Source organism: Metarhizium album (genome assembly GCF_000804445.1).
Source record: "Metarhizium album ARSEF 1941 chromosome Unknown scaffold_8, whole genome shotgun sequence".
NCBI classification, from domain to species: domain Eukaryota; kingdom Fungi; phylum Ascomycota; class Sordariomycetes; order Hypocreales; family Clavicipitaceae; genus Metarhizium; species Metarhizium album.
Window position 1 is genome coordinate 989521 of NW_024467582.1, and position 25276 is coordinate 1014796.

Genomic DNA, 25276 nt, shown 5'->3' on the forward strand with positions numbered 1-25276 from the left:
GTATCTACCGCAGCCAAAAGTCGTGGCGAGATACCTTGCATGGGGCGCTGGCCATCTCGGCACCCAACCTGAGCCAATCAAGAGCCGCCTAACCTTGGCATTGCCTTCACTCTGGAAAGGGAGCTGACGCGTCCACTGCCCACCTCCCCGCCAATGACCCCTGCTCATCCACTCCAGCCCGCTCGGGCAGGCGCTGGATTTTGGCCGGGAGCCCCAGTCCTGGGCAAGAATATCATCAACGAGGCATCCATCCCATCCATAGCCTTCCTGGGCCCCCTTTTCATTTCTTGCTCTCCTTCCACACCTTTGGGTTTTGGTTCACGAATTCAAGAAAACAATTTTTGGGCAGTCCACATCGACATATCATCGTCGTCTAAAGACAACACGATCGTAACCGTCGCCGCATCAATTGCGACACCTATACCCGAGCCGGCCGTTCCTGGTAGCTAATCCTCAGGACTTTGACCCAACTTGGCCATTGTGCCCGCTGAAGAGTCGTTCTTCGAAGTGTCCAAAATGTCGACCTCGAGCCAAAACATCGATGTCGATGCCCTCCTCGACTTTTCTGCCTGTGATGGCAGCTACAACTCCCCGTCATCACCCTCGACATCTTCAAAACTCACTTTCGCCAGCCCAGTCACAGCCGCCGTCAGCACACCGAGTCTGTCCTCAACGTCCCAGACACTGAGTGGTCCCAGTCACAATTATGACATGTACCGCCAGCAGACTGGATTCGTGCCTGGCGCCCTGACAAATACCATGGCCGTGAACCAGTCCAACAACACCGGCTACCAGGACCTGAGTAGCCTCGACTATCTTTCTAGCTTCAGCCCCGAGAACGATGTCTTCGATTTCAACGCCTCGCCCTCGCAGGCTACCATAGACATGGAGTTTGACTCCCCTGCGGACTCGCAGCTCTTCTCTACCGTCAATCCCGGCAACATCGAACAGGATAGCTCCGCCCTCCCCCAGACAAGCAGCGTCGGTCGTCTATGGCCTGGCGCCCACTCCCAAGCCGCTCTCGCCAAGGCCCAAGCTCAACAACGACAGCAGCAGCAACAGCAGCAACAGCAGCAACAGCTCATCCAGCAGAATCAGCGCCCGGGCCCTGCAAAGCCTCGCGGCAAGGCTTCTCAGCCCACTGATCCTATCGTTGAGCAGAAGATTACCCAGCTCCTTAACTCGATGCGGGCCAAGCCTGCGTCAGATGAGCTCGAGTCTCAGTCCATTACCAACAACCTGCCCAGGGCCAAGAAGGATGAGGAGGAAATGGACGAGGACGAGCGTCTGCTTGCTAGTGAGGAAGGCAAGAAGCTCAGCAGCAAGGAGCGACGACAACTTAGAAACAAGGTGTCCGCTCGTGCTTTCCGATCCCGCAGAAAAGGTAATTCTTCTTTTCTTCCTTTGAATACGTCTCTACTTGTTGCGGCCACTTGCTAACAATTGCCTAGAATACATCTCCCAGCTTGAAGCCGAGATCGCAAACAAGGTCAACGAGAACGGTGACCTGAGGTCCCAGAACCGTGCTCTCATGGACGAGAATAAGCGGCTGACTGATCTGACTCGCATGCTTCTTTCATCGCCGTCATTTTCTACTTTTCTTGACAACCTCAGCGCCAACCCTACCTGTGTCCCCCAGGGCACTCCCGTCAAAATCGAACAGGCGCCGCAGCAGGAACAGAATCAAATCCCCAAGGACGTCAACGCCTACAACAGCCAGTTCTCCTCGCCGCAGCAAATCGGAATGGCCATGATCCCTGAGCAGACGATGGACTTTTCTCTTCTTAGCCTTGGCCACACCTACAACTTCCAACCTCAGGTCTTCGTTGTTGACACCCCTGAAGTACCCAATGCCATTGACGCTTCCGTTCTCTCTGGAAAGATGTCCAACTTTGTAGAAGAGTCATTCAGCTCTGATGATGAAAAGCTCGAGGTACCCGTCATTGACCGGCCGGTTGAGACTAAAGCTCTGGCTACACCTGGGTCTCCTATGGACGATGAGTTTGAGTCCGACCCTGAGTTCGCCCTGTTCCATACGGAAGCCGATACTACTACCCCAACACCGAGAGATATTGACACTGAGAACCTGACTGGTGTCGACCTCTTCGGCGGTATCGTGTCTGAGAAGCTGCTTTCCCGCTACGAACTTGTTGATGCTACAGAGGAAGAGACTACGGCCGCTTTTGCCATGGCTCGTGTCCAACGATTAAGTGCCAACACTGACGCGGTTGTGTCAAGGTTAGAACTCTTGACCATTGGCTTGTAAAGAGTTCTGCTGCAGAGCAGGCAGTGAGCATTCGACGGGTAGAACATTATTCTCGTGACCTCGTTTGTTCCCCCATTGGGCGGGCATGTAAGCAGCTTCTCCGGCGTTTGGGAAAATCACGGGACATGTGACGTAGGCTTTTGGGAAAGTCTATTTTCTTTGCTCTATTTTCAATGCGGCGGCAAGAACGATGGATATGAGGCGACTTTTGTATAGATAAGAGGAGAGAGTAAGGCCCTTTGCCACTCGATCAATCAACTTCAGTTCAATGACCAAGGCACGTTCTCGCACTGACGATATGTGGCCGAAACGCTCCTAACACTCCGTGTGGTAACGTGACGGGGATGCGGAAAGCCAAAGTGCCAACACTGCTTGCTCCCTGTAGACTTGGTCACCCTTGCGCCACTCACTAGTGGTTGTTTGCGGAATCATTCTAGAGTTGAGCTGAGTCGTAGGTGCAGTTGGTTGACTTTATATGCCGACTGCCGATGACTCATGAGCGATTTGGATGGATGACGTCTACCTCCGAATTCGGTGTCGAAGCGTGGCGGGGAGGCTTGGCAATAGCAGTAGTAAATACTCCGTACATGTACGGAATGTTTCAGTGGGCGGTTCGGCGGTCATTTTTAACTTTTCCCCCTCCGGCGTACACAAAGGAGGTCCCGGTCCCTCCTTTGATTGTTTAACAGGAAGAGTCTGTGGAGATGCTTGAATGGGCTTTTGCTCTTGCTCCGCTGTGGGGGTGTAGGTTTCTTGTGTCTTGTGAGGAGCACAGACAAGTCTGGCACGAGGCAAGCATCAAATGCCAATGTAGCTAGAAAAGTGGCCATGGATAGGCCGAGCCCTAGATTGTCATTTCACCATGTGCCATTTACGGAGCCTCTGCGCTGCGCTTTGGCAAGGAGAAGAAAAGAAGAAGAAAAGGAGTGCTTCATCACGCCATACAGCTGGCAATCCGACAGCATTACAAAGGCGCACCTGCGAGGTGCATGTCCTCGCTGCGTCTGCCACGCCCTCTCCGGGTATCAATCGCACGGTCTCACACGGTCTCCCTCGCCTTGACGGGGGCGCCCGTGATGCTTATTCCGTCCTCGTCCATTGCTCTCGTCCTCTGGGCAAACTTGCCGGTCACGACGGCGCCTCCCGTCCGGCCATCTCCCAGCTCCCAGCTCCCCACACGTTCCTGGTTCCGCCCAGCGTTGGACACCGTCATGTCAGCGTCGCTGGCCATCTTGTCCTTTCCCCTGAATCCTCCTACGGCAGAGCCTGCAGGCCCCGGGCCGCCCGGGCCCCCCTTACGGCGACTGAAACGCCAGCCGCCGAGGGCTGCGAATCCCGCTGCGACGCATGCAATGAGGACGGCCGTCAGCACGGCACCGAGGATGCCGGCAACGGCGGGACTGATGGCGCTTGAAGATGAACCGCTTTCCTGACCGTCTGAGAGGGTTGAGTTCAAGCAAAAGGTCGCTGTTGATCCTGGGCTGCAGATTTTGCACCACTGGCGGGGGGTCTTGCTGATCTCGCTCATGTTGCTGAAGAAAGACGTGTAAGGCATGTAGGCGCCGGCGCCACCGTGTTTGGATCCAAAAAGGGGATGCGTCGAGAATTTATCCTCAGCGTCGGCACTCGGTTTGTATGAGAACCGCACCTGAAGACCATCAAAATCGTCGCTGGAGTTGGTGTCGCCTACGAGCTCAAACGCAATCGCAGAGCCCGGCCTTGGTAGCTGGCTAAACGCGTCCGCCGCGGCGCTCTGGTCGTCGATGAGACCCGCGAGGCTAAAGAAGGCCATCAAGGTCTGGAAAGATCCAAACATCAACGTCAGCTTGCCCCTCGTCCCGCTGGTTGCGAGGAAGGTGCTGAACTGATCGGTGACCTTGTCGGCCAACGTACGGCCGGCAATGCTGTAAAGCACGTTGGCGGCATCAGATGTGTTTGTATTCTTGTCGCTGTAGCTGGTCTTGGTCTTCTCAAGCGAAAACGCATTGTTTTGCAGGACGGAAAGAGTGCCGTTGGGGTCCTGGAGGCTGTTGTGAACCGTCTCATTGTAGGCGTAGTTGAAGTCGACAAAGTGGTATATCTCTTCCGCGTTAAGGTACGTTGCTTGGCTCGCTGGCAAGCTGCCCTGCATGGGGCCACTGGCGAATAGTTTACTATAGAAATAGGCCTTGTCGCTGACTCTCTGGGCGATCTCGGTGCTCCGGGACAGGTTCTGGCTCATCTGGTCTTGCCAGGCGGTGCAGGCTTCATAGCCTTGGATCCTGTTTGCATGTTTGGAGCTCGAATTAGCGTCCTCTCCCCCTGACTCTGGCAATGCCCCTGCGTGTAGGTGAGACAAGAACATACGCAACAGAGTTAACATCCGAGTTCGAATATGTCATGATTTGAGCATACTGGTAGCCATCCAATGGGTAATCCGTAGTGTTGGAGTTCAAGGCAAGGTTACGTCCGACGTAGCTCGTACCAGGTTTGGGAGGATAGAGTCCTTGCATGAATGCAGCAGCACTGTTGGTCGACCACTCCTGCGTTGCAGCCATGATAGTCATCTGGGCATTGTCAATGCTGTCGGTCGACAAGCTCAGGATGGGAGCTTGTTCTGCGCTATTTGACGAGGTGGCATTGCCTGCGGTGCCGCCCAGATATCGACTGCGAAAGGCAGCCCCCAGTCGCTGCATTTGCTGAGCGCCGTTGGGCGTGAGGATGGCACGATCGCTGACAAGGTTGGGCGTGGTCTCGCCGTGATTGATGAAGACAACGGCGGCGCGGACGGTTGGATTTGCAGTTTGCGCAGCGACGCGCGCCAACAAGCCACCCACGGCGACAAGAATTGAGGTCGAAGTCATGGTACGCCCTAGGGGTCCGTCCTATCATCTATGTGACTATGTCAAGTGTCAAGCACCAATACAGTAATCATGCCCGACGTGACGGCGATGGTCTTGGTCAACCACCACATGCGTAGAGAGGATGAGGTTGAGCAAAGGACGACTCGCCCGGATCCGCGGAAGACGCCTGATATGAGCGTGAAGAGACGGTCAGATTCGACACAAGACCACCTGGACAGAGTTTGGGCGTACTTGTCTGCCACTGCGGCATTGAGTCAATGGCTGACAACTTCGACTAGCTCAGCAAGCCCAGCTGCATCGACTCCCAACCCCAACGACGGCTCCAATCCGAGCAGCTCATGGTCGTGGGCGTCGATGGGCGGCGACTTGCGATGCGGGGCCGGAGATTGATTGAATCCGCAGAAATCTAGGCAATTCGTCTGGGGTTGATTCATCATCAACTCTCTCTGGACACCTTTTGACTATGAATTAGAGTTGAACCCGGGGCTGTGACTTCAAGCTGCCGCTTGCGGCTACACACGTGGTGGTTGAGGCGCATCCACGGCGCATCCACGGCGCATTTTGGCGCCTCTTCCGTGGCTGTGGAGGGTGAAAAGAAAAGGAAAGCCATAACATGTACGGAGGAGTAATGGTACTAGCAAGCCTTGGACTCGGATGCTGCGGTACCTTTGAATACACGATGATGCATCCTGCTCGTCCCATCGCATGGCTCTTGCTCTGTTGACTTTTGTGCAAAGAAGCGACCGACTTTGGGCCTGAACAAACGTCTGCCTTCTAGTCAACTATTTGACAGAGCGAAAAGGCCAAAAAGGAAGGAAGGTTCCAGGGGGAGTCGAACCCTCGCTGGCGGAATCAGAATCCGCAGTCATAACCGTTAGACCATGGAACCCAAGTTGACGTGGTTGTTCCACTTCACATGGGCGGGTTATTGTGGTGCTGGACCGCTACCCAATTTCCACATATATTGCCTCTGTAAATATTAACATCAACTACATGAGATGTGACCACCTCCATGTGCGCCCTACACGATTATCTTATCAATCGATGTGGCCTACAAGGGACGGCTGTGGCCCTTGTGACACGCAGACAGACAACTTGCAACCGGCCTCGACTGCTGGATGGGCGCAGACATGTCCCGGACATTCTGTTGGAGAATGAAGAAATATGGCCAAGAAGTAGTAAACTTGTCTCTTGGCAAGGTGCCCAACGGTTCAAGTCCAGCAACCATGCAATCGATGTGCGAACGCGAACATCTCCGAGGCCTCGGGCTTCGTATCGAGATCGGCAATCGGTTGTCTTGATTGACAAGAACGGTGGGCCATGAAAGGAGGAAAGAGGGCATGATTACCGAGGTACCTATCTGGGCTCCCAGTACTTACTTAAGTAGTTAGATACTTGGAGATACATGTTTTTGGTGTGTAGAAAGGTGGGTATCGAGAACCTTAGGTGCCTTCTCAAGTACTTAAAAGTACTTGACTACCTGCCTAAGTACCTCCCTCAGTAAGTACTCACTAAGTACTTAAGTAGGTACTTAAGTACATAAAGGGGAAGTACTGTTCGGTGTGCCTCTACTTGACTGTAAAACCACTGATGAGCAGGACAGTGCGGTAGGAACTCTATTATCTTGATCTCTGGCAAGAGGACCTTGGCCTCGCCTCCGCTCTTTCCGTGTCTCCATGGCCGAAGCACCAGTTGAATCGAGTAGTTCTCAAACGCTTTGTCGCCCAAACATGGCGCTCACCGCTGAGGTGCTTTTTGATGACTTGAAGAAGGGCGGCTTCCATGTTGTGGCTAGGCCGTTTGGCTCCTTCCTCCCTAAGTACTTAAGAACTTGAGCAAACGAGCACCAGCTCACTAAGTCAAGTATTCCCTTCCTAGGAAAGTACCCTGCTAGTGCCACCCCGTACCGCATTCGATTAAAGATGTACTGATGAGTACTCCTGCACCACTCGCGGGAACATGGACCTGAGCCTCCAGCCTACCTACCTAGGTAGGTACCTTGGGAACTTACTTGAAGTACCTACTTAAGTACCTAGCCGTAGCCAACCAGGACACCACTTGGCCACACTGAAGGAGACGGGGTCCCGACGTTGCACGAGCGCCGTTCGCCTCACACCTGCACTCGACCTGCACTCGCACTCTCACCCGCACCCGCACTCACGCTCCCGCTCACGCGCACACACTCGCCCTCGCACACCAACGACTCCCTGCAAGCTCCTGGCGTCACTTTGTGTTTCCCACCACCCGTCTCCCGGGCCTTTGCTTCATGTTTACTGCTGTGCACAATTAACCACGAGCTGTCCGTCTTGCCGACCGGTCGCATGTAGCGACTCCAAGGCAACCACCATGTCGACCGACGTCGTGAGCGACGCAGCGCCTCTAGATCCTGGGGCTCCCGCCTCCCAGTCCCAGCTCCAGGCCCAGGCACCGTCCCAGGCACCGGGACCCAGCTCAAGCTCCGACCCTCAACCAACTGCACGTCCTGCTCCGACGTCAGCCTCCAATCAACATGTCACCGACTCCCAAGTCCAGATGATGATTGAATGTGCAAAGCCGCCCGCGCCCGTATTTTTGAACTCGCCACCCGATAGCAACAATGCGACCAAGTCTGACGTCGATGCGAGCGACTCGGAGCTGAGTGACCTTGACGAGGAACCGACTCTCGACGATGCACCTTCCGCACCCACGCCCGAACCCGCGCCCCAAGTTGCATCTGCACATTCCGGGGCTGGGGCCACGGCTACGGCCACGGCTGCGACGACTTCTACTTGTGTACCTGCACCTTCACCAACCAAAAGCCCCGAGGGGGCAAAACAACAAGACCAAGACGACGACGACGACGACATTGGAGAAGTACTCCCTGATGACTGGTCTGGGGCCGTCCCCATCTTTCGCCCGACATGGCACCAATTCAAGGATTTCCAGAAATTTGTATGTCTCAAATGGGCATCATCAATGCACCATGACTCAATACTGACTTGCTTCTTTGCAGATGAAAAAGGTTGACCGATACGGTATGAAGTCCGGCATCATCAAAATCATTCCCCCGAAGGAATGGAAAGACGCCCAACCTCCATTGGATGAACTTGTCAAGCACATCCGAGTTCGAGAACCCATCAAGCAAGATATCATGGGGTCCAATGGCACCTATCGGCAAGTCAACATTCTCCACGGCCGGTCCTACAATGTTCCACAGTGGCGCCAACTCTGCGAACAGAGCGAGCACCAGCCTCCCGCCAGACGTGGTGAACGCCGAGCCAATGCCGATAAACCCAAGCCAGCTCGGCCGAGACCTGCCGCCCCCAAAGATTCCAAGCCATCAACCTCAAAGAAGCGCGGCAGAGGCCGACCAGCCAAGAACAAGGCAAAAAAGAAGTCCAACGACGGGGATGAACGTCCCATGACTCCCATCTCGCCCAAGCCAGAGCCTGATGCTGATCCTGAGGAAGGGGCAGACAAGCTTGTTGACTCTATCGAGCAGGAACTCGGAGAAGAAGTCCAGCAAGACGGTGAACCTCTTGTTGGCAGAATAGACAGTCGAATGGGCGGCGCCAAACTCGCCAAGCCCAAGACACAGTCTGTGTCTGCCCGTCGCAAGTACAGCAGACGGGAGGGATCAACCATGATTGACGAGGCGGCCTTCAAAGATTTCGATTATCGTATGGATATTTCGGACTTTACCCCAGAGCGATGCGAAGAACTGGAACGAGCGTACTGGAAGACCCTTACCTACGCAGCACCGTTGTATGGGGCCGACATGATGGGTACTCTTTTTGATGACCGAACAGGCACTTGGAATCTTAACAAACTTCCGAATCTGTTGGATGTCCTTGGCACAAAAATCCCAGGAGTCAACACGGCATATTTGTATCTGGGAATGTGGAAAGCTACTTTTGCCTGGCATCTCGAAGATGTGGACTTATACAGCATCAACTACCTCCACTTTGGTGCGCCCAAGCAGTGGTATAGTATTTCTCAGGCTGACGCCCGTCGATTTGAGGGTGCCATGAAGAGTGTGTGGCCTGCGGATGCCAAGGCGTGCAACCAGTTCTTACGACACAAGGGCTTCTTGATTTCTCCCCATCATTTGCTGCAACATTACGGAATCAAGGTGAACAAGGTTGTATCATACCCCGGCGAATTCGTGGTAACGTATCCTTACGGCTACCATTCGGGCTATAATCTTGGTTACAACTGTGCCGAGGCCGTCAATTTTGCCTTGGATTCTTGGCTAGAGATGGGCAAAATTGCCAAAAGATGCGAATGCGCACAAGCCCAAGACAGTGTCTGGATCAATGTGTACGAAATCGAGCGGAAACTTCGCGGGGAGGAAACGGAATATGAGGAGACAGAGGATGATGATGACGACGATGATGACGAAGATCTATCTGGCCTACCTACACCGCCAGCGATCAACGGTGCTATCAAGGATGCGATCAAGAAGAGAAAGCGAGGTGCAGGTGAAGACAAGGCCAGAGTCAAGAGGATCAGATTGCGACTCAAGGCTAAAATGGAACCACCATGTTGCCTCTGTCCCAACGACATTCCTCACTTCGATGTTCTCCCTACAGACGAGGGTCGCAAGGCTCACAAGTTATGCGGCCTCTATATTCCCGAAACATATATGGACTCTGTCGATGGCAAGGAGGTCATCTGCAATGTTGGAAGCGTGCACAAGGACCGACTGAATCTTAAGTGCTTGCTTTGCCGCTCGAGACGCGGCGCTTGCTTCCAGTGCTCTCACCAGAAGTGTGCAAGAGCCTATCACGCCACGTGTGCAGCTGCGGCTGGCGTTTTTGTCGAAGATCAAGACATCCCCGTGTTCGCAGAAGATGGTACAGAATACAAGGAGCAGGCGTTCGAGTTCACCTGTCGGTTCCACCGAGTAAGGCGGGACAAGAAGACTGATGGCAGCGCCCTGGAAATGGACGTCAATATTCGAAGCGCAGCCAAGGAGCTCAAGACGGGTGAAATCTGTCAGCTGCAGTACCTCAAGGGTGAAATATTTGCTGGTGTCATTGTCGAAAACCGTCTGCATGACGAAACCCTCCTAATCGATCTACTTCCTCAGGGGTACGTGTATACATTGAAATGGTCAAATTCGCGACAAACGCTAACTTTTCAAAGGGGCCAGTTGGAAGTCGAATGGAAGTGGCTCGTTCTGCCAGATCCGGCTGATTACCATCTCCCAAAGGCATCCGCAAAGGCTTTGCCCATGCCTGCTTCTCGCAAGGCCAAGGATAAACTCAACACCAAGAGACTCCACGCCGATAAACCTAGGAAGGATGACTTGTTTTGCGAAGGCTACAGATGGGCGGAGTTTGAGTCCTGTGAAGTTTCAAACAAGGGACAATCCAAAGTCGATCTCACCAAGCCAGATCAAATTTGGCACTATCTCGGCAAGACGTCGACAGAGGCGAGGGCACAGTATACTGAAGATCTTGCACGGCAACGACACAATCCTAAGGGCAACTTTTTGGACACCATACCCAAGCCACCCAGGCCTGCAGCCCCTATTTCCAGACCCATATGCAACCACCAGTCATACATTGCCAAAGCTATAGCCTACTCGTACAGCCTTGCGGGTGCTTGTGCTCCAGTGAACAGAGAGGTTTCGTTTGAGAGGCCCCGTAAACCTTGGACGCCTTCAGAGTCCAACCTCACGAAGCCCGCGACATTTGCGAATCAAGATTCTGCTGCCACGAATACGTCGTCAGTTGGCTCAGCACCGACATTCCATGCGTATAATCATCAAACGGCAAACTTCCGACCGCAGTCTGCCGTTGTACACGGCACACCGCAGAACCAGAGTACGGCACATGTGCAAAGCACGCAGCATATTGAGATGCCCCAGGTGGCAGTAAACCCATTACCCCAAAGCCGTCAGTCTGGATACCAGCAGCCTCTCAACGCACCATCTGGTCAACAGGGCAAGCCCCTGTGGCAAGTCCACTCGTCCGTGTATCAAAAGTACCCCTTCTTCCGAGTGAATTACAATCGGTACGTGTAGATGGTGCCCTAAAGGGCTTTTATGGGCTAACATGGCGTAGGGATTCGTCCAAATATAGGACTCCGTACTCACCGTGGGGTGGCTTCACAAATGGGCATGAAGGAAATTTCCGGACACACACAATGGCGACCCAGAACAATTCAATGTGTCATTCGGCTTTTGGTGTGACCCATGTACCCCCAGGACCTGTGCAACAAGGACAACAACAACAATCACGGCCAGGACAGCCAGTCCTTCAAGCGCGCCAAATGCATCAAGCGCGCCAAATGTATCAAGCACAACCAGCTCAGCAGCCGTCACTCTCCCAGGCACCGATGCCGAATGCAGCGCCAGCGGCGAAGCCCAGCAAGGCTGGTCTTCCCGCCGCTGTTCATCCCCCCCTTCGCCGCTGTTCATCCCCCCCTTCAATCGACTAAATCAACTGTGCAGGTCCCAGCAAAAGTTTCTCCGGTGCCACTTCCGCCACATGTTCTCGCTGCCATGGGCAAGACCTCCGAATGCCAACCGGCAACAAGACCGGAGCCAAAATTGACGAAGAATCAGTCTCGGCCCGCACAGTCACACTTGGCAGAAACAACGCCGGCACCATATCAACCATGCGTCAAACCGCCACAGGGTGAAGCGGCATGGGCAAGTCAAACACAACAGTCTTTCATGGCCACTGGGGTCGCGCAACAACAGTATACTGGACGAGAAAACGCGTCGACTCCAGTGGGAGTAAGGCTGCAAGAGTTTGCTGATGTCCCTGGATCAGAATCTATGCAGTTTGTGGAACGGATGATGCAAAACTTACGCAGAGCCTCTATGAATGGGAGAACGGACAAGATGGACATTTAAGGGGATAAAATAACCGAATTGTAACACTACTGTGAGATATGCAAAGCGGCAGGCCCTACCCTGTCCACGAAGCGAATCGATACCCGTCCTCTTCCAATTGTTTTATAGACGCAATGGGGGCCGGTATTACAAGGATTACAGGGCTGGCGTTGATTAGGATGGCGTTGCATGGGGCTTCCTTTTTGTTCTGCTTTTTTTTTTTTGTAATGGGAAACGATACAGCTTATAACGACGGAAACGGGCATGAATGTCGTCGAAAGCAACCAGGATTGGTGAACTGTGTACAATACATTAAGCCAACACACGATGAAATTTAAGTACCTATCGGGTATGCATTAGGAGGGAAGCGTTTGCATTATAGTTAACATGACCTACACGGCCCACGTGAGCTGCGCAGCTGGCAGCAGTGTCAACCGAGGGAGGACCTTGGTTTGGAGCGATACCTTTCAACAAGCAGCATCCAGCGGTCCTCATGCAACCGTAACCTCTTCAGCCCTCGTTTCCTTTGGGTCCAAGTCTGCCTCTCGCGCCGCCACAAACCTCGAAAATGAACACCGGGGTGGGCATCTGGACCGACGAGGACACGGAGCGAGCAATGATTGAAAATCGCGGGCTCAGCACCGACAAATATATTCGCGGAAGTCGACTAGGCCTCGGCGGCTCTAGCATCGTACTCAAAATACGACGGGTCAGCGACGGCAAGGTGCTCGCCGGCAAGTCATCCAAGGCGCCCGAGGACTTGCGGCGGGAGGCGGATACACTCAAGCTCCTGCGACATGTATGACGTGCCCTTGCCCCATTCACAGATTCCTCATCACGTCGGCATCCACGTCTGACCTTGTCCAACTTCTCATACCAGGACCACATCGTGGCGTTCGTCGAGCTATACCAGGATGTGCTCTCTCCGGGGTCCGACCTCCTGCTCATGGAACTGTGTCCCCATGGAACCCTCCAGGCGCGAATCGACCAAGCAACGCCTCACATGGCGCGGGGCGAGATCCTCACTGTCGTGCTGCACGTTGCGCGGGGGCTGGGGTACTTGCACGCGCGGGGGCTGTATCACTCGGACGTGAAGCCGCGCAATGTGCTGATCCGGACGTTTCATCCTGTTCACGTGGTGCTTGCTGATTTCGCTGACGTCAGGATATCTGGGCAGCCGGGCAAGTTGCAGGGCACGCCGGCGTATTGGTCGCCAGAGATGAAGGCGAGGGGCGAGCACTGTGGTGCGGCGGACGACATGTGGGCTTTGGGGGTGACACTCTTGGGTATGGTCGGGCAATGGCCGCAGATGGTGTATACGGAGAGTGAGCTGGAGATGTATCCTGGGAGGTGCTTCGAGCATGTGTGCGGGTTGAGGGAGTTGAATCCGGGGTTGGGGATTGTGGAGTTGTTGATCGGGCTTTTGGCTTGGGAGGCTGAAGAGAGGATGACTGCGGAGCAGTGCGTGCTGGCGGTTGGCGAGTTGAGAGGAGAAGAGAGAGAAGAGGCGGAGGAGCTTGGGATCACATCGCCCGAGGCGTTTCGGCCCATGTCATTTTGGTGACGGTGGTGGTGACGAGGGAGGGTGATGATGGTTGAGCTGATGCCGAACAGCGTGAGCGGGTTGCCAAGCAATTCGTGCGGCTGGCTGGACGTTGCAAGACCTCAGCTGAGTGAGGTACTCGGCATCGGAGACGGTGAGAAATTCTTTCGATGCCACGTCGCATATGTGATAGAGATAATCTGCCCGGGTTGAAGGGAAGGGACGAAGTTGGAGGTTTGTATAGGGTAGGTAGACATGGAAAGATGGTTGGCAATTGCTCCTTCCGTTTGCCAATAAGACGCGGACAAAATGCCGCCATTATCCGCCAAGTTGTACTCCGTATTTCCGACCGCGGGAGGTCACGACATTTCTGCCCCTCTTCCGTTCCTCCCGTATCCACGCACGGGGGAGTGACTACATGGCTGCGGAATACATGCAGGTAAGATAAACCTTGGTCATCTCAGCCATTTCCGACCTCGCCTTCGCCTCACCCCATGGAAGCGAGCGATTTAGTCTCTTCAAATTGACACCTGCCGCCTCCTTTTCCAACCTCTGTTTGGCTGGGTGTTTGGTCATCCTCCGTGACGCAAAGCTTTCGGGCTCATGTCTCGCACATTTGCTCGGCCCATCCTCCGACGCCTGGCCAAACCCACACCATCCCTCGCCTCAAATCGGTTCAAGAGCACCATGGAAGGCAGCAGCAAAATTAAACCCGCAGCAAGGGTATCTAGCCAGAAGCAAGACGTCTGGTATGTAGGCCCTCTCATGGACTTATTGTACTGTTCTGTCAATATATATATATACTGACTCGCTACCCAGGTCAATCATCAACGAAGCAGCAGCCGCTTCCCCCCGACAGCCCATCGTAAACATGGGCCAAGGCTTTTTCGGCTACAACCCCCCCGACTTCATCCTCGATGCTGCCAAGGACGCGCTTGATCGCGTTGAGTGCAACCAGTATTCGCCTACCAAGGGCCGGCCGCGGCTCAAAAAGGCTATTGCAGATGCGTACTCACCCTTCTGGGGTCGCAGGATTGACCCGGAGACGGAGATTACTATCACCACAGGTGCCAATGAGGGTGCGTACCCTTTTATGCCTCTCGTTCTTGCCCAGCTTCCTCCAACAGTCCTTGGCTGATTCTTATATCGTCTGCGCCAGGCATGTTGAGTGCGTTCATGGCCTTCATCGAACCTGGCGATGAGGTCATCATCTTTGAACCGTTCTTCGACCAGTACGCAACCCACTCCTCCCATCTGATTCAACGTCTGAGATGGAATTTTGGTCTAAATATGCGCAGGTACATAAGTAACATTGAAATGCCCGGCGGCAAAATTGTCTACGTGCCCATGCACCCCCCCAAAACAGGTGCAATCAAGACCTCGTCCGCCGCAGATTGGACTATTGATTTTGCCGAGCTGGAGAAGGCTATCACACCGCGGACCAAGATGATTGTCCTGAACACACCTCGTACGCTGTGCTTCCCCAACAAAAACCCAAAAAAATGAATAAATAAATTCATACCCTCGTATGAGACATGAAAGAAAGAAGAAGGAGACAGTCTACTGATGTTGGCTGGTAGACAACCCTGTTGGCAAAGTATACTCGCGCAATGAGCTTCAGAAAATAGGCGACTTGTGTGTCAAGAACGAAATCATCATTCTATCAGACGAAGTATACGACCGCCTGTACTATGTGCCGTTTACACGAATGACCACTTTGTCCCCTGAGATTGAGAAATTGACCATCACGGTCGGATCTGCGGGCAAGAACTTTTACGCAACAGGTTGGCGAGTCGGTAAGTTTGTCTTCTCCCGCCTTCTCCCCCGCTCCTATCCTCAACTTGTTTTCTCCCGAACACAGACAGAACGCACTTTCCACCACTGACTTTGCATATCTCTCCCGCAGGTTGGCTCATGGGACCCCCAAATCTCATCAAATACGTCTCGGCAGCCCACACGCGCATCTGTTACTCGTCCGTCTCGCCTCTTCAGGAGGCATGTGCCGTGGGCTTTGAAATGGCCGAGTCGAAGGGTTTCTGGACCAAATCCATCACCGAAATGAAGTCCAAAATGGACCGCTTCAACGAGATCTGGGCCGAGCTCGACTTGCCTTACTCCGAGCCCGAGGGCGGCTACTTCGTGCTCGTTAATATGAAAAAGGTCAAGGTGCCCGCCAACTACCCTTTCCCCGAACATGTTGCGAGCAGACCGCGGGATTTTAAGCTTGCGTGGTTTTTGATCTGGGAGGTAGGTGTAGCGGCGATCCCACCAACCGAGTTTTACACGGATGCGAATGCGTACTTGGCGGAGGATTATGTGAGGTTTGCCGTTTGCAAGGATGATGAGGTATTGGACGAGGCGAAGAGGAGATTAAGGGGGTTGAAGAAGTATATGTAGTAATGGGACTAGACTAAGACGTCAGTTTTTCTCTCGTCTCTTTCTTTTCATTATTGGGAATTAGAAGGGGTGCAGATTAAGATGCGGATAGAGTGGGAATATATTACATTTTGACGTGAGCGGCTGGAAATGACAATTCATGGCAGTGATGCGGTTGGAGTTAATCCAACTCGTTGAAATGTACCACCTCAGGGGCATGACTCACGTTGCCATAGACGCTGCCGCCGTACCTCAAATAGCCGGCTACGTCGGGTTCGCCGACCTTTAAAATGTCCTCGGCATCGCCATTCACCCAAACCGTCTGCATGCCCTGGATCATGTGCTGCAGAGTATGGCAATGCACCATCCACACGCCCGGCTGCTCGACTCGGATTCTCCATACCCGCCAGCCCATCTTCTCGCCTGGCTCCACGCCTTTCTTGTACCTGTACAGCAATGTCGTGTCTCTCAACACGGGCTGCGTCCCCTTCAGATTCTCCTCGACGGTATCTGGATCCCAGGCCCCTCTACCGCCGCCGACATCGTAGTGATGGATGCCGTGGCCGTGCCAAGGATGCGTATCCAGCAGGCCCCTGTTCTGCGCTTCCTCCGACTTGCCGCCGAATTGCTGCAGTACAATCTCCAGGACTTCGCCAATCTTGGCAGGGTATGTCCCCATATTGGGATCGATGCCGCCGTTGGCAACGGCAGCCTCGTAATCGGGTAGATAGGCAGACTGGTTCCGGTACAGGTTCACTAGGTACGGGGTTTGGGGTACGGTTGCTGGAAGGGGTCCGGCATTTTCGGACCACGTATGGTTGTTGATCGTCCAGATAAAGTACTCATTCTCAACGACTTGGATGTTCAGCATGACGCGTCGCGTGACTTCTGCTGCTGTCGGGAAGTTATTGGGCTTCAATGGCTGCAGGGCGTAGTCTAGATACCCGTCGATAGTCGGCGGCAGGTGCAGCGGCTGCCTTTTTGGGTTTTTGTGCGTGGCGACGCGGTTTGGGGTCATGTTGCAGGTGTTTTCGTATCTGAGTATGGCGTAATTCGTCACGATGTCGTTTCTGTCCCTCGACTCCAGCTGGATGTAGTAGTCGAGCTGATCATCTTTTCGCAAGTCCTGGCACGACTTGGCGCGGAACAGTGCGCTGTACCGCTGCCCGGAGCCGATTTGCAACAAGTCGACGGGGTACGGCTTGGTATATTCGCCGTCGGCCTCGATTATCTCAAAGTTTCCGTGTTTCTCGAATCCGAGCAGTGCCAGACTGAGGGCTGTGGCTCCCACGAATCTGAATCTGTATATCTGGCCTGGCTTGACCTCAATTACGCTCAAAGCTCTCGTGGCGGGGTCTCTAGCCTCGCGGTCGGATATTGACTTGCCATTGATTAGCCAGCCATTTGGTTCTCCGGGCCATCTCAGCGGTATTGATTCAAGATCATGTATGACTTCTGTGTCCGACAGACTCCAGTATTCCTGCAAGAACACTAGCCTTTCCCCGTCCGTCTTGTAAGGAGCTCCGTCAGGGTCCTCAACGATGAGTGCACCAGTGGCAGTACCGGCTTGGAATCCAACGTGAGAGTGATAATAATAAGTCCCAGCCATACCACTTTCTGCCCTTAATTCATAGTCGAAGAAGTGATTGGGCGGGATAGGCCACTGACTGGCAAGTGGTGTACCGTCAGAAAAGGGGTATGCGGCCTGGGCGAGACCATGCCAATGCTTGTATGGTGGTTAGCATCTTCAAGTATACCTGGAAGGGGCTCTATGCTCAGGAGACGGCCGTACAATTGTTACATTGTCGTTTCCGATATTGTTATACACGCGAATCCAAATCGTCTTTTGTTCAGGGATCCGGAGAGTTGGTCCAGGCAAAGAGTTGTTGACCAAGGTTGTCTCCCTATACATGCCACCAATACTGATATTTTGACGACTTACACTCAGCACAATATCAGGCGTGAATGACACATCATGACGATGCAATTGCAATGACAAAACTGGAACTGCTGCCAACGCCAATGTGCCAATAGTTCGTTTGACCGATAGCATGATGACTACGGTAAGTCAGCCAGGTCCTTAGGACTGGTTCCGGTCGGCACTGAAAACGATGTGGCAAGACCTTGATCTCCAGACCTGGCTTCATGCCCTTTTATGCGGGTTTTCTTCCTCCTGTCCCTTCCAGTCCGCCCAGGGGACATGGGACAATGCCAGCGACGCCGAAGGCTTTACTATGTTTTCCATAGCCGGGATGCAATAGCGGTGAGAAGCGAGTAAATCGCAGTATGTACTACTATTTCTCCACGGGTCACTGATCCCTCATGCCGGAGCCAAAAACAGGGCCCAGCGCCAACACCAAGAACAACACAAACAAGACATTGATCGCCAGTGCGGGTCCTGGTCACCTCCGGCCGCGCGATTTATCAGCTGTGCTGTATAATAGGAGATTGAAGTGGCATATTAATGCCATTGTCCGATGGGTATTATTACGTGCTTGTTCGCAATCGGTGCACTGGTCTCGATAGCCGAATTTGTCGTGGTGCAGGTCCATGTATTGAATGCCTTTTTCTTTAGTCCAGCGACTTGTCTTGGAGTCGAGCCGACAGTCGGCCCCCTCATCATGAACAAGGGTTGCACCTGCGCTTTCCTTCGCGGCTTGGGAGAGGAGCGATGGATACCAGACACGGGGAGATTTTGTGTATCACGCCCAAATTGGCAGCACTCTTTCCCCTTTGTCCACGGCACCAAGTCGGATCTCTGGTTGGCTGACGAACCTCGTTGCTACTTCCACTTCCCCGTTCCTAAGCAGAATAATAGTCAGACTTCTTCTTGTTCTTTTTTTTTTTCCTCGCATACGGGAAGCCTTGCCACGTCTGAATGCTCCAACCCTGGGCGGAGCCAAGTGAGCTGATATTTCAAGCTCTCCCCCACTCTCAATGCGGGATGACAATAGAAGCAGAAGCACTGGAGAGTCGATGAGCGACATTGGGCAAGCAATCCGAAACTGTCGGCATCATTTTGCAGTGCACAAAACGCGCGTCTTTGATGGTTCTGAGCTTGTGTAGCTTGTCAAAGGCCTTTGAATTCATGCGAGGATGGCTTTGGATCGCCTGTACGCTCAGTAAATACGAGGTTTTGAAGACTGTGAGATTTGGTAACCCATGCCTTGTGGAATGAATGCCGCGAGCTGTACAGTCTAGCCAGACCAGTGAGCAGGACAATGTGGAAGCAACCGCGTCGAGGAGCTCGCTCAATTCAGTTTCATGCATGGTTTGGGGTTTAGGATGACCAGGTTTGAATACTCGAAGACAACGGATAATGGCAAAACGAAGACAGTTTTATGGACATTTGCCTATACAGACGGCATGCGGTTCACCCGAGTACGTTTGAAGTAGTAATCGCAATGGTCGCTCCTTCCAAACTACCCACCTTACTGCTACTTAAGTACCTAGGTGTAAGTAGAGACGGGGAGAAGTGGGGCAATGAACTTACTCACCGACACTGACCAGTGACCACCAGACTTGATAGCTTGAGGCAATGCACTCGGAAGATCATGCTGTTGCTTGAGCCGCGCATGCCTTTCACAAGGAGTAGCAAGGCTCGTAATATTGATCCTGCTATCCTGGCACAGCATACAGACATTTGGCTCGACTTGATGTGCAGCTCACGGCCCAAGATCCGCACCTGGCTTCCACGGGACAAATACTGGTTGGGTAGGGCCACGTGGAGTTCGGGTCCGTAACCGTAGTTCAGAATGTGGAATTGGGAATCGAGAAGCATGTCATCCACCGTGTATCGAATTGGCCAGGAACAAGGGTACTGGGTGGACTTATTGTGTATTTACATGTATGCACTCGTACGGGCACGGAGGAGAGAGTAGATAGATACCGATATCGAGGAGGGTCGAAAAGGTGGAGGATCCCGAAGGCGGGGCGATTCGTGGGTGCGCAGAGTCCCATCGGAACCCGCCGATGCGCGGCGGTGGTGCGTGGACAGTGCTATCACTTACTGCGCAAATGGTCGGGGCTTATCTGATTGTACTCCGTACAGTGACGGCGATGTATCAATAGACCGGGACGACCGCCCCGTAATGGCGGGGTAAGGGCCTTATTGATTCTCACAAGCTCCCTTGTGGGGCCCCGCGTTCTAAAGTTGGCAGGCCAGGACAGATTCGGGGCGTCGCCGCGTGCAGTTTCGCTTCCCCGGTGCCATTACTCGGTAGCAGCCAATCAGTTTCGCACAGGGAAGGAGCCATTGCTGGCCCCTCCGGTTTGCTGAGCCTACCGAGTGAGTACCAAGGTCAGTCACCCGGGCCACGTTAAGTCGACGCCCAGCGGCTGCACGGCTCAAGCTACTACGGAGCACGTACCACAAGTAACCAAGTACCCGATACCCCGTGCTCTGTCCTCCCTACCACTTGACACCGACAACTCGCGACTCGCCACCCGTCACCCCCCTCGACCCCGTCACCCCCCGTCACCACGTACTGTTTAGGACCACGCCGCCGTCCTTCGCATCTTCAATCTGCCGCTCCTCTCTCATCCAAAGTCTTCACACTACAAAGTCGCTGCGGGTCTCGCCAATCCGACTTGCTGTGCTCGCCTCTACGCTGCCAGTTTTGTGCCGTCGCTAGCTGGTCTTTGCGTATACTCTTTTCTTGGTTTAAACCCCATGCTGACGGGTCCAACGTCGCATCACCAACTCATCAGTTATGGCGCCCATGGCAGTCTCGCCCGAGCGGGAGCCCCTGCCAGCGACCCTGGAGGCTCTGACGGCCGAGTTTGATGATACCTTGCGCTTCTATCTCAACGGTACCAAGGTCGTCTTGGATGATATTGATCCTGAAATCACCGTCTTGGAGTATCTTCGAGGTATCGGACTGACTGGCACAAAACTGTACGTCTCATGCACTTCCAAGTATCTATTCCACAACAAAACTTGCCAGCGGGCTTGACTGATAGTTCTCGACTCCCCTCACAGCGGCTGTGGAGAAGGTGGCTGTGGCGCCTGCACCATCGTCGTCAGTCAATATAATCCTACTACAAAGCAGATCTATCATGCCAGTGTAAACGCCTGTCTCGCACCGCTTGTCAGTCTAGACGGCAAGCATGTCATTACCATCGAAGGTATTGGCAACGCAAAACGCCCACATCCCACCCAGGAGCGTGTGGCCAAGGGAAATGGCAGTCAGTGCGGCTTCTGCACCCCTGGTATTGTCATGAGTTTGTACGCTCTTCTCAGAAACAATGAAACGCCCACAGAACATGACGTGGAAGAGGCCTTTGATGGAAACTTGTGTCGTTGTACTGGATATAGACCTATTCTTGATGCCGCTCAGACGTTCAGCATCGAAAAGTCTTTCCCCAACGGCCTACCAAAATTAAATGGAGGTGCTGGGTGCAAACAGGACGGAAATAACAGCAGGCAGGCCAGTAGCACCAATGGATGTTGCAAGAGTGACACAAACAGAGCTCTCTTGGAGAATGGTGCAACCAACAACAGCACGAATCATGGTGTCGATGGGCCATCCCAAATCAATGCCGACGGATGCTGCATGCAAAATGGTAGTAATGAACCACCTGGCGGCGGTTGCTGTATGCAAAACGGTAGTAGTGGACCATCCTCTGGCGTTTACTGCATGCAAAGCAAAGGCATGGATGATCGGCCCATCAAGCGGTTTACTCCCCCAGGATTTATCGAATATAACCCGGAAACAGAGCTCATTTTCCCTCCCGCATTGAAGAAGCAAGAGCTTCGGCCCCTGGCATTCGGAAACAAGCGAAAGAAGTGGTACCGACCAACCACCTTGGACCAGCTTCTCCAGATCAAGAGAGTCTGCCCCCAAGCCAAGATTATTGGCGGAAGCAGTGAAACTCAAATAGAAATCAAGTTTAAAGGTTTACAATACCCGGAATCGGTTTTTGTTGGCGACATTGCTGAGCTTAGACAATATGAGTTCAAGGACGGCCATGTTGACGTGGGAGGCAACGTCATCTTGACAGACCTGGAAAGCATCTGCGAGAAAGCTATAAAGCATTATGGTCATGAAGGAGGCCAAGTATTCAAGGGAATCTTGAAGCAGCTCAAGTATTTTGCAGGACGACAAATCCGAAACGTCGGTACGCCAGCTGGTAATTTAGTCACTGCGTCACCCATTTCTGATCTGAACCCTGCTCTATGGGCCGCCGATGCCGTCCTGGTGACCAAGTCCGCCACTGAAGAGGCCGAAATTCCCGTGTCGAAATTTTTTACCGGATATCGGGAAACAGCTCTTGCCGCGGATGCCATCATCACCTCCATACGAATTCCGGTCACTGCGTCCAACAATGAGTTTTACCGCTCTTACAAGCAGGCCAAGCGGAAAGATGATGATATTGCTATCGTTACAGCAGCCTTGCGAGTCAAACTAGACGACCAAGGGATTGTTACTGAATGTCGCTTGATCTATGGTGGTATGGCTGCCACGACTGTTGGGGCCAAGACGGCAACCGCCTACATGATCGGCAAAAAGTTTACCGAGCTTGAGACCCTCGAGGGAGTCATGAGTGCCTTGGGTACCGACTTTGACATGCAATTCAGTGTCCCTGGAGGCATGGCATCATACAGAAAAGCCCTCGCGCTTGGCTTCTTTTATCGATTTTACCACGACGTTTTGACGATACTTGATGGCCAGCGCGAGCATGTTGACAAGGAGGCCATTGACGAACTTGACCGATCGCTGTCAAAGGGAACGATAGACGAGACATCAACCGCTGCCTATGAGCGAGAGGTCACCGGCAAGGCCAATCCTCACCTGGCTGCACTCCGACAAACCACCGGCGAGGCACAGTATACTGATGATATTCCTCCTCTGGCGAACGAGCTTCACGGCTGCTGGGTGTTGTCCACCGAGGCGCACGCTAGGATCAAATCAATAGACTACTCCAAGGCCCTGGATATGCCTGGCGTGGTGGAATATATTGACAGAAATGATATGCCGTCGGCTGAGGCGAACAAGTTTGGTCCACCAAATTTTGATGAAGTGTTCTTCGCGGAAGACGAAGTTCATACAGCAGGACAGGCCATTGCTATGATCCTGGCCACTTCGGCCAACAGAGCTCAGGAAGCCGCTAGAGCTGTGAAGGTTGAATATGAGGAGCTGCCTGCGGTCCTCACCATGGAGGAAGCCATTGCCAAGGAGAGCTTCCATCCAGTATACCGAGAAATCAAAAAGGGTGACCCTGAGCGTGCCTTCAAGACCTGCGACCACGTCTTCACTGGCAGTGTCCGCATGGGAGGCCAGGAGCATTTCTATCTCGAAACCAATGTCTGTCTGGCAGTTCCCAAGCGTGAAGATGGAGAGATGGAGATTTTTGCTAGTACGCAAAATGCCAATGAAACGTAAGTTTGTGATATTTTTTTCGTAACGCCATCCCCTAGACTACTCATTCTAAGAATTGTTCAGTCAAACCTTTGCAGCCCGAGTCTGTGGTGTGCCAGCCAACAGAATCAACGTCAGGGTCAAGCGGCTTGGTGGTGGTTTTGGCGGCAAAGAATCTCGATCTGTAATTCTCAGTTCTGCCGTTGCTCTGGCTGCCCACAAGACAGGGAGACCTGTCCGATATATGCTCACTCGAGAAGAAGACATGGTGACCATGGGACAGCGTCACCCGTTCTTGGCGCACTACAAAGTCGGTGTCAATAAGGACGGCAAGATACAAGCTCTGGATTTGGACATTTACAGCAACGCCGGCTGGACATTCGACCTCAGCACCGCTGTCGTTGAACGAGCTTTGTCGCACTGCGACGGATGCTACTACACCCCCAACGTCCACGTTCGCGGTCGTATCTGCAGGACAAATACCGTATCCAACACCGCCTTCCGGGGGTTTGGTGGTCCTCAGGGCATGTTCATCGCAGAAACGTACATGGAAGAAATTGCAGATCGTTTGGGCATGCCAGTCGAAATACTCCGTGAGATCAACTTCTACAAGCCCCACGGCAGCACGCACTTCAACCAGGTCATTGAAGACTGGCACGTTCCCCTCATGTACAAGCAAGTCAAGGAGGAGTCAGATTACGATCTGCGCAAAGTCTTCGTCTCCAAGTTCAACGACGAGTATAAGTGGCGTAAACGAGGTATTTCCATCATCCCTACGAAATTCGGCATCTCCTTCACGGCGCTCTTCCTCAACCAAGCCGGCTCGCTGGTACACATCTACCACGATGGCTCTGTGCTCGTCGCCCACGGAGGCACGGAAATGGGCCAGGGCCTGCACACAAAAATCACCATGATTGTCGCGCAAGCCCTCCAGGTACCGCTGGAGACAGTCTTCATCTCGGAAACCGCCACCAACACAGTCGCAAACGCCTCTGCCACAGCCGCCTCTGCGTCATCCGACCTAAACGGCTACGCGGCCTTCAATGCCTGCACACAGCTCAACGAGCGACTGGCGCCGTACCGAGCCAAACTCGGGGACAAAGCCAACATGAAGGATATTGCCCACGCAGCATACATGGACCGTGTCAACCTGTCCGCCCAGGGTTTCTATACAACTCCTGAGATTGGATACGTCTGGGGCGAGAACAAGGGCAAGATGTTCTTCTACTTTACACAGGGCGTCGCCGTGGCTGAAGTCGAAATCGACACGTTGACAGGAACGTGGACATGTCTCCGTGCCGATATCAAAATGGATGTGGGCCAATCCATCAACCCTGCTATCGACTACGGCCAAATTCAAGGTGCGTTTGTGCAAGGGATGGGCCTCTTCACCATGGAAGAATCTCTCTGGCTTCGAGGCGGGCCCATGGCGGGCAATCTATTCACCAGGGGTCCTGGGGCGTACAAGATCCCTGGATTCAGGGACGTCCCGCAGGAATTCAACGTCAGCCTTCTCAAGGACGTGGAGTGGAAGGAGCTGCGTACGATTCAGCGAAGCAGAGGTGTAGGGGAACCGCCTCTGTTTATGGGCAGTGCAGTATTCTTCGCCATCAGGGATGCCTTGAAGTCTGCGAGGAAGAAGGTTGGCGTGGAAGCAACGGTCGGCGCAGACGATGGTGAGGGGCTCTTGAGACTACAGAGTCCCGCGACGCCGGAGAGGATCAGGTTGGCTTGCGAGGATGAGATTATGAGACGAGCGAGAGTGCATCCAAAGGCGGGGGAGCAGAGTTTTTTCGTCGTCATTTAGAATGTGAAGGTGTGGAAAATAAATATGACGCAATGTAGCATATGTGGTTGGTGCATACTGCATAGAGTACGTATCATGATTGTATGGAAATGCTAAGCTAAGGTGGCATCCTACCAGGCCTTGTGAAGAATTATTTTGCACGAGCGCGGGGTGGGCACGGGCAACCTCGGCCGTAATTCGCGAGGCGGCGCCGGCGAGGGGGCGGATTTTCGCACCACCGGCAGGTAGGTGCCCAGGTAAGTACCTAGGTACAT

The 25276-nt window shown here is 53.4% G+C and overlaps 7 protein-coding genes across 7 annotated transcripts; 5 read left to right on the forward strand and 2 right to left on the reverse strand.

Annotated features, from left to right (window-relative positions):
* Positions 1-516: 516 nt before the first annotated feature.
* Positions 517-2266, forward strand: MAM_04081 (ribonuclease Z; the record flags this gene model as incomplete). Its single annotated transcript, XM_040822880.1, has 2 exons — positions 517-1384; positions 1452-2266. The coding sequence occupies 2 exons, from the start codon at positions 517-519 to the stop codon at positions 2264-2266; spliced, it is 1683 nt and encodes a 560-aa protein (XP_040679386.1).
* Positions 2267-3305: 1039 nt separating this feature from the next.
* Positions 3306-5109, reverse strand: MAM_04082 (Histidine phosphatase superfamily, clade-2; the record flags this gene model as incomplete). Its single annotated transcript, XM_040822881.1, has 2 exons — positions 3306-4527; positions 4613-5109. 2 exons carry the CDS (start codon positions 5107-5109, stop codon positions 3306-3308), a joined length of 1719 nt encoding a protein of 572 aa, XP_040679387.1.
* A 2346-nt stretch (positions 5110-7455) lies between these two features.
* MAM_04083 (regulator of deoxyribodipyrimidine photo-lyase PHR1) lies at positions 7456-11119 on the forward strand (the record flags this gene model as incomplete). Its single annotated transcript, XM_040822882.1, has 3 exons — positions 7456-8040; positions 8102-10182; positions 10237-11119. The coding sequence occupies 3 exons, from the start codon at positions 7456-7458 to the stop codon at positions 11117-11119; spliced, it is 3549 nt and encodes a 1182-aa protein (XP_040679388.1).
* A 1384-nt stretch (positions 11120-12503) lies between these two features.
* Positions 12504-13499, forward strand: MAM_04084 (Protein kinase domain containing protein; the record flags this gene model as incomplete). Its single annotated transcript, XM_040822883.1, has 2 exons — positions 12504-12734; positions 12816-13499. 2 exons carry the CDS (start codon positions 12504-12506, stop codon positions 13497-13499), a joined length of 915 nt encoding a protein of 304 aa, XP_040679389.1.
* A 666-nt stretch (positions 13500-14165) lies between these two features.
* Positions 14166-15875, forward strand: MAM_04085 (Pyridoxal phosphate-dependent transferase, major domain protein; the record flags this gene model as incomplete). Its single annotated transcript, XM_040822884.1, has 6 exons — positions 14166-14227; positions 14298-14557; positions 14638-14710; positions 14777-14946; positions 15059-15274; positions 15385-15875. 6 exons carry the CDS (start codon positions 14166-14168, stop codon positions 15873-15875), a joined length of 1272 nt encoding a protein of 423 aa, XP_040679390.1.
* A 160-nt stretch (positions 15876-16035) lies between these two features.
* On the reverse strand, positions 16036-17907 carry MAM_04086 (uncharacterized protein; the record flags this gene model as incomplete). Its single annotated transcript, XM_040822885.1, has 2 exons — positions 16036-17580; positions 17797-17907. The coding sequence occupies 2 exons, from the start codon at positions 17905-17907 to the stop codon at positions 16036-16038; spliced, it is 1656 nt and encodes a 551-aa protein (XP_040679391.1).
* Positions 17908-20566: 2659 nt separating this feature from the next.
* MAM_04087 (xanthine dehydrogenase) lies at positions 20567-25022 on the forward strand (the record flags this gene model as incomplete). The annotated part of the gene is made up of 3 exons (XM_040822886.1): positions 20567-20751; positions 20836-23235; positions 23300-25022. The coding sequence occupies 3 exons, from the start codon at positions 20567-20569 to the stop codon at positions 25020-25022; spliced, it is 4308 nt and encodes a 1435-aa protein (XP_040679392.1).
* Positions 25023-25276: the final 254 nt, after the last annotated feature.